An 8,054-nucleotide genomic window follows, 5' to 3' on the forward strand; every position below is an offset into this window, starting at 1 on the left:
TGTTGCTGGCGCTGTGTGCGGGCGGGAAAGAGAGGACCCGTGCCGAGTTCGAGGCTTTGGCCAAGAGATCGGGCTTCGACCGCTGCGAGTTCGTTTGCCGTGCTTACTACAGTTGGGTGATCGAATTCCACAAAGACTGAGATCCCTTGAGGAACAAAACACGCCAACTGCTGTCCCCTTTTATGGTTTTGTCTCAATAATCTGCTTCTGTTGAATCAATCATGTTTCTCTTTCTTGTTGTCGTTTGCTTTTTCTGTAATAAATAAATATATAAATGAATAAAGGTTTGTGGCGAAGAGTAAATGGACCTAACATTGACGTTTGTGGATTCGGTCCGGATTTTTCGTTCTAAAAAATATGTAACAATCGGATATTATTTTATATTTAGAATTGGCGCTTTAGTTTCGGTTTCGGTTCTGTTCAATTTTTATTAAAAAAAATAGACTTTTTTAATAAATTTTTGGTTTTTCAGTTTTTTAAAAATTTGATTTGTTTCGATTTTGAAAAATTGGTTAAATGAAGGAAAAGCGTCTGCATATTGGGCCATTCAAAATATGGATATTAGATTCATTCAAAATATATATATTTTTTTCCCGTTCGTATGATCACCAGCAAGGTGGTGATGGGCCCATGTTAAAATATATGGGCCTAAACTCGGCCCATATACGTTTAATATCCAAATCAGGATTTGCGTCAAATCTGATACGATTAGGGTTTATACGAGACTGGAACTGGATGATCTAAGCATTTAAGATTTCGGTTTATTCGAATTCCAATATCCCGTGAGCCGGCGTATCTAAATCGCATAACCACCAAAAACAATAATGTTCGGAAATAAAATAAGAAAAAAAAAATAGTTTTTATATGTTGATAGGATATCTAATCGTAAATTGGAATCTAAATCCAATTTATGAATCATCTTATTCGTAAAATCTAATTCTTGAAATTTAAAAAGCTTGGATATTTTTGCAACCCTAAATAGAAATATTGTGTAGAGATTAGAACATTAGTTAACAAATGTTACTTCTCTCTCTTTTTTTTTATAACTCTCCTTTTTTTAATCATATTTTCCACGTTGGCTGAAAAGTACGTTAAATAAATACGACGAAAATAACGATGCGTAAAAAAGTTCCATCCTAAAGCCCAAGGACAAAATGACGATGAAAACTTGCATCGAAAAAAATATATATTTCTTTTCTTTTGTGTTATAATTTTTTTTTAATTCCATTTGTCATTGCTTTAAATGAAGTCTCCTTTTTTTCTCATCCTCATTCGTTATATTTCTTATTATCTAATAGTTTTATATATTTTAATTTTAATTAATTGATTTTTTTCTTTCTTATTTTTTATGATGATTTTTTGTTCAAGAAAGAGTGATATCGATTATATTTCATCTACTAACAACACGAATTGATTACATTTAACCAAATACAAAAACACCACAAAAACGGGCAGTCAACTTTGGACTAATCGAAAATTTTAATTCGAAATTAAAACTGACCTGAAATAAAAGTGTCGATTATTGATTCGCCGTGTAATCAATTTGCTATTCAATCATATCATATCCCATATTTTGCACATTTTTGTAAAACAATTCTCAGTTCCATTTTACTGTCATTATTTACAATTCCTACCTCTAATTTTTTTTTTTATTTCCTTTTACGTGGGTTTATACTTTTTTTATTTCTTAGTTTAAATTTTCCAAATCTTTCACCTCCATTATTATATTATAGATTTTGAGTTTCTTTAAATATTTAGATATGTTTTTTACATAAATTTAAGTTTTTTTTTCTCATCTGTCTTTTTCAGTCGATTTTTACTTATCATATTCTTTGGGTTTTTCTAGCCCCTAATCCTTTTTTGTTTTCTTTTTCTTTTTAACTTCTATTATGTTAATATTTTTCGTCTATTTTTCCTTTTTTCTATCAAATTTTAATTTATTTATGGAATAAATTAAAATCCTTATATTTTTCTTTTATTTTTATTACAGGTATTTTTTATTTATTTTATAATTTGTTGGTTCATGCCATCACCGTACTTTTCTTCGGTCAAATGTTTCTATACTAATTGCAAAAACAATATTATTTCAATATAAATAAGATTTTTTTTTGCTATTATATTATACATCATATTACTTATTGTATTCTATTGATATATTTTTTTCGACAATATTATTAAAATAGATGAATGTATGCCTCCCTGGCTTTCAAAAATCCCACACCATCAACATATATATAATATAAGAGAAATCCCATTAAAAATAATGTATTTTTCTCCCGGCGTAATTTTAACCTTACATTTATATCTAACAATAAAATATCTATACTTTTAAAAAGTTGGCAAGCAAAATTCTAAACAAATAAATTGACTATTCAATGCTAACATGACATCCTAATCATTCGTTACATCATCAATCACATAATATTTCATAATATTAATAAATAAATAATAAAAAAAAATTATAAGAATATTAATAAAAAATAAAATATAATAATAAAAATTACTTATATATATATATTCATATATATATATATACATACATACATATAAAATACATACATATATGTATATACATATACATACACGATACACATATATACATATATATACATACACATATATGTATACATATATACACATAGACATATATACACATATAATGTTTTGAATATAAACACATACATATATATGTATATGTTATATATGTATACATATCCATGTGTTATTATATATATATATATGTATGTATGTATATATGTGTATATATGTATATGTATATGTATATGTATATGTATATGTGTGATATATGTATATGAATGTATATAAATAATTTTTATTATTTTATTATTATTATTATTATAATTTTTTATTATTTTTATTAATCAATATTATTACACATTATGCGGTTGATGATGTGATGGATGATTAGGATACAATGTTTGAATAATCAATTTTTTAGTTTATGATTTTATTTGCCAAAATTTTAAAAATATAGATATTTTATTGTTAGATATAATAAATATAGAGTTTATTTAAATAAAAAAATACATGGTTAAAATTGTAGTTAAAATTACAACAAGGAAAAAATATAGGATTTTTATTGGAATTACCTCTAGAATATATAATTACAATAAACTCTTCAATTCTATACACATGACATTAGTTTTTTAAACTGAAAAAAAGTTGTTTACATCAAGGAAGTGATGACCACTGTAATCAATTATCTTAATCGACCAAAACTTCTAAGGCTAGAAAGTTTGAAATAATTGTTGAAGTAGATTATTCAATTCTTGGGTTGCATATATTTTCACATCTTTTCATGTAAATATTGTAAATTTATATAATTTGTAGTTTATATGGATATAAAAGTTTTTAAAATAATGTTTTATAAAGCAACTAATAACTTTATATTTAGTTGTGAGTCCAAATTTTGTGCTATCAAGTAATTTTTGGCGTTTAATTAACGCCTTACACTACGTATTTAAAGAAGCGAAATGAGGATCATACCATGCTTCGTTTTATTGTTTGGGCGCATCACTGACAACACAACATTGGACTAAGATGAGCAAAATTAGCAACTTCCAAAAACAGAGAATTCCTAACCCTAAACCACTTCATGAACAAGAAGATGACGAAGAACTTGGGACAGAAGCAAGGAGGCTAGCTTTGTCGGGAGTGCTTCCGATGGTGCTGAAATCAGCGGTTGAGCTCGGTCTCGTCGATGCCCTCCACATGGCAGCTGAGGAAAGCACAGGCGTGTACCTCTCACCTTCTGAAATCGCCCTCCGGCTACCTTCTGTTCCGACAAATCCAGATGCTCCGGACATGTTGAACCGTGTGTTGAGGTTACTGGCGAGCTTCTCAGTCGTCGACTGCCGTATGGTCCAGACCGGAGAGAAGCTGGAGAGTGTGTACCGAGCTAAACCGATTTGCCGGTTTCTATTGAAAGATGGAGACGAAAAGGGTTCTTTGGGACCTTTCCTCTTGCTTAACAATGATATCGTCAACGTCTCCTGCTGGTAAATACATACATACATACGTATATATGAATGATTATATATATGTATATGCGTATTATGCAAGGAAATGATTATTTTGAACCCTAAGTGCTTTTCTCTGACTAAATAAGTTTCTGAATTCCGAGTCCAAGAAAAATTTGACAGCCGGGGTGTAATGAGAAAAAAAAATTTACAGAAATTGTTTCTATTAATTAGAAAGAAATTAAAGATGCGCAAAGTTTAAGAGCGGGTAAAAGACACGTGAATATGGCGCGAGAGGACTAGTGGGAGTTTGGATAATATGGTTTACGTGTGTGTAACAAATCTTATATTGAAGAAATCTGTCCATACGCAAAATTAATAGGAGCCATTTGAACGAAGCGATACTCGAAGGCGGGAGCACGTTCCACAGAAAGTACGGCATGTCGTCCTTCGAGTACTTTGGAGCGGATGAAAGGATGGGAGGCTTATTCGACAGGGCGATGTCGGGTTTTTCAAAGCTGTTAATAAGGAAGTTTCTAGAAGTTTATGAAGGCTTTCGGGGTTTGAATGCGTTGGTCGACGTGGGAGGCGGAATCGGAGCCACCCTCGGCCTAATCACTGCGAAATATCCAAAGATTAAGGCCATAAACTATGATCTCCATCATGTTATTGCCAACGCCCCTCCTCGTCCAGGTCTCTTTATGAAGCTAATCTTGTTATTATTTTTCTTTCTTTTTGGTAAAAGGGTGTTCACTCACTCACATTCACAAATTAATCCTCAAGGGGATCGATTCAAACTTTAATATTTGGCTTTTGAAATTCTGTACTTTCCGATAAAACATGTGGTGCTTTCATTTTGTATACAAGCATTTCACACGTGTATATAGGTGTGGAGCATGTCGGTGGAAATATGTTTGAAAGCATTCCCAAAGGTGACGCCATAATCTTGAAGGTAAAAGAAAATTCCAGAAGATTTATTAATAGTCTTTTATATATTTGGTATTAACGAATAAACTTTTTTGTAGTTTGTCCTCCACAATTGGAACGACGAAGATTGCTTGAAGATCCTCAAGAACTGCAGGAAGGCTCTTCCAAACAAGGGCAAAGTGATAGCGATCGAAGCGGTGTTTCTCGAGACCGATGGTTGTTCCGACATCACCGCACTTGATGATGTGACGATGTTAGCTTTTCTCGAGGGAGGGAGAGAGAGGGCTAAGGCCGAGTTCGAAGCTTTAGCTCTAAACTCGGGCTTTGCCGCTTGTGAACTCGTTTGCTCCGCATACGGATGTTGGGTTATAGAGTTCCACAAGAACACCTGAAATGGACCGACCGCATCATATGGCAACGGGAGACTTGTTTTCCATAATTGAAAGATAATGGATGTGATTGTTAAATATCTATTTACCCGTTAATAAAATTCTACACTCGTTAGTTTTAGTTTCTATGTTATACACTAATAAATAAAAAAAAATGAAATATATTTGTTATGCGATGACTACCCTTTTTTTTTGTTTTTGCTTTTTTGTAATTTTACAGCCACTGTGACAGCTACTATTAAACAATTTTACCAAAAAAACTACTACTAAACAATATCGATCGTGCAAACTAAACGCAAAGGAAATGGAAGAGAAATCCAAAAACAAACCCTAGTTTTCCGTAAGGACGTTATTCGGTTCACTCGACGGAAGCTTTCCTCGGTTCAGGCCGATTTATCACCTCCCGCTGCAGGGGATACTATCATGTTTTTTTGGTTCCGTAACTTTATGATGTTTGGCTCCTGAATTTTTGGGTCATTAGGCTGATGTAACTTAAAACTCTCTTCGCTGTATCTGGTCAGTTGTATTTAATACAATTTACCGTTTACCAAAAAAAAAAACCCTAGTTTTCCAATGCAGAAAATATTAGACTAGTCTAAGTGATGAGATTTCTATATCAAACCAATCAAAATTATCATATTTATATATAGATGTCGTTGATATTCGAAATAAATAAGAAACCAAGCCATGGCTTTTGTTAGGGTTTGGGTTTACGTTCTAAAGCTCATAGGTTCAAAGTTCAAACCGTACCTTTTAATTATTATTATTATTTAACAAGAACATAAAATTTTCTACTTTCTCAAAGTTTTCGCCATATTTCTGTGTAACCATCCTCTATCTTTGAAATGTTTGACTTTTGGACATTATGTGAAGAATAGTCCAAAGTATCGTTAAGTCCAATGCTAGAAGTTTGTAACACGCTTACATCGTTTAATTTACAGGCATGCATATAAGCGTTAGAAGTTAGGTTTCATGTACTATAAAGCAACTTATATATATATAAGAAATAAAGGAAAAGAAAATTAAGTGCTATCAATTTATTAAATGTCACATTTACTCCTAAAAAAACGGCTTTTTTGTGATATTTTGGCTAAATTTATAAAGGCTATTTAAACAAGCAAAGTGAGAACAACTAAAAACACTCTATTTTTCATCGTTAGTCAATCTAACATTTCTTCAATCAAAATTTGATTAAAAATGAACAAAGTCATCAACTTTCAAGAACAGAGAAACGCTAACTCTAAACAAGAAAGCGATGAAGAACTCGGAGGAGAAGCAAGGAGGCTTGCTTTCTCGGGAGTGCTCCCGTGGGTACTGCGATCGGCCATCGAGCTCGGTCTCATCGATGCCCTCCACGTGGCAGCAGCTGAGGGTGGCTCGTTCCTCTCCCCTTCTGAAATCTCTCTTCGGCTGCCTTGTGTTCCAACAAACCCTAATGCTCCGGACATGTTGAACCGTGTGCTGAGGTTACTTGCAAGTTACTCTATCGTTGAGTGCCGTAGGGTTCAGACTGGAGAAAAGGTGGAGATTGCATACCGGGCTAAACCAATTTGTCGGTTTCTGGTGAAAGATGGGGATCAAGATGGTTCCTTTGGTCCTTTACTCATGATGCTCAACTGTGACCTATCCCGGTTGTGCTGGTAATCCTCGAATCGGGTTCGATCAAAATGAAAATAAACTATTTAAAGATTTCGCATTCTTGAGTGTTCAAATGGCTGAGGCTCTTGTTCAACTCTCAAAGTTCATGAGTTCGATCTATATCTTTAGGTTTTTGTCTATACACAAAACTGGTTTGCATGGATATCACATGAATTAGTCTGTGTTTATACAAATTCAGGAGCCAGTTTACTGAGTCACTTCTCAAAGGGGGGAACGTATTTGAAATGGCGTATGGGATGTCGGCATTCGAGTACACTACAAAGGATAAAGGGATCAATGTGTTGTTCCAAGAGGCAATGTCGGGTTGGACAAAGCTTGTCATGTCGAAGGTTGTAGGAATTTACAGAGGCTTCCAAGGCATAAAGGTTTTGGTCGATGTGGGAGGTGGAACCGGAGCCACCCTCCGCCTCATCGCCGCCAAGTATCCAAACATCAAGGCCGTAAATTTCGATATGCCTCACGTCGTGGCAATAGCACCTTCCCATCCAGGTTCAAGCTCTGTGTTTTCATTACGAGAATCACATCTCTCTCATTTCTTCTGTCTTCTGATATTGGTTAATTTGCTTGTTTAGATATTGAGCATATAGGCGGAGATATGTTCACAAGTGTTCCAAAAGGCGATGCCATAATCTTGAGGGTAACCACAATATTAGACACTCTTCTTTTTAAATCTTTTTTCTATACGGCGGTGTTTTTTGTTTGAATATATTCGATCTCTATGTATGCAGAATATCCTCCATGACTGGGACGACGAAAACTGCTTGAAGATCCTCAAGAATTGCTTCGAGGCTCTTCAGAGCAGCGGTAAACTGATTGTCGTGGAGTCGGTTTTCCCTGATGAACCTAAGAGCGATGTTTCTTCAAAGATAGCGACCCTCGATGATATTGGCATGCTTATTTCAACGCCTGGAGGGAAACAGAGAACTCGGGCCGAATTCAAAACTTTGGCCAATGATTCCGGTTTCGGGGACTGTCAATTCATATGTTGTGCATATGGAACTTCGGTTATAGAATTTCACAAATACATTTGATTCCTTCAACTAAGGATATATATATATATATATATATATATATATATATATATATATAACAGAAGGAT

At 33.6% G+C, this 8,054-nt stretch overlaps 3 protein-coding genes across 3 annotated transcripts in view; all 3 read left to right on the forward strand.

The window, feature by feature from the left end:
* Positions 1 to 331, forward strand: part of LOC104813663 (indole glucosinolate O-methyltransferase 1-like) — a 1,912-nt gene extending 1,581 nt beyond the window's left edge. Inside the window, exon 5 of the mRNA XM_010541349.1 lies at positions 24 to 331. Coding sequence (XP_010539651.1) covers positions 24 to 140 — 117 coding nt within the window. The 3' untranslated portion in view covers positions 141 to 331. The remainder of the gene's footprint in view (positions 1 to 23) is intronic.
* Positions 332 to 3,494: 3,163 nt separating this feature from the next.
* Positions 3,495 to 5,422, forward strand: LOC104813664 (indole glucosinolate O-methyltransferase 1-like). Its single transcript, XM_010541350.2, has 4 exons — positions 3,495 to 4,019; positions 4,363 to 4,673; positions 4,868 to 4,932; positions 5,006 to 5,422. Exons 1-4 carry the CDS (start codon positions 3,562 to 3,564, stop codon positions 5,297 to 5,299), a joined length of 1,128 nt encoding a protein of 375 aa, XP_010539652.1. The 5' UTR covers positions 3,495 to 3,561; the 3' UTR covers positions 5,300 to 5,422.
* Positions 5,423 to 6,438: 1,016 nt separating this feature from the next.
* LOC104813665 (indole glucosinolate O-methyltransferase 4-like) lies at positions 6,439 to 7,995 on the forward strand. The gene is made up of 4 exons (XM_010541351.2): positions 6,439 to 6,936; positions 7,134 to 7,444; positions 7,528 to 7,592; positions 7,684 to 7,995. The coding sequence occupies exons 1-4, from the start codon at positions 6,494 to 6,496 to the stop codon at positions 7,984 to 7,986; spliced, it is 1,122 nt and encodes a 373-aa protein (XP_010539653.1). The 5' UTR covers positions 6,439 to 6,493; the 3' UTR covers positions 7,987 to 7,995.
* Positions 7,996 to 8,054: the final 59 nt, after the last annotated feature.

Source organism: Tarenaya hassleriana, unplaced genomic scaffold (genome assembly GCF_000463585.1).
Source record: "Tarenaya hassleriana unplaced genomic scaffold, ASM46358v1 Cleome20, whole genome shotgun sequence".
NCBI classification, from domain to species: Eukaryota; Viridiplantae; Streptophyta; class Magnoliopsida; order Brassicales; family Cleomaceae; genus Tarenaya; species Tarenaya hassleriana.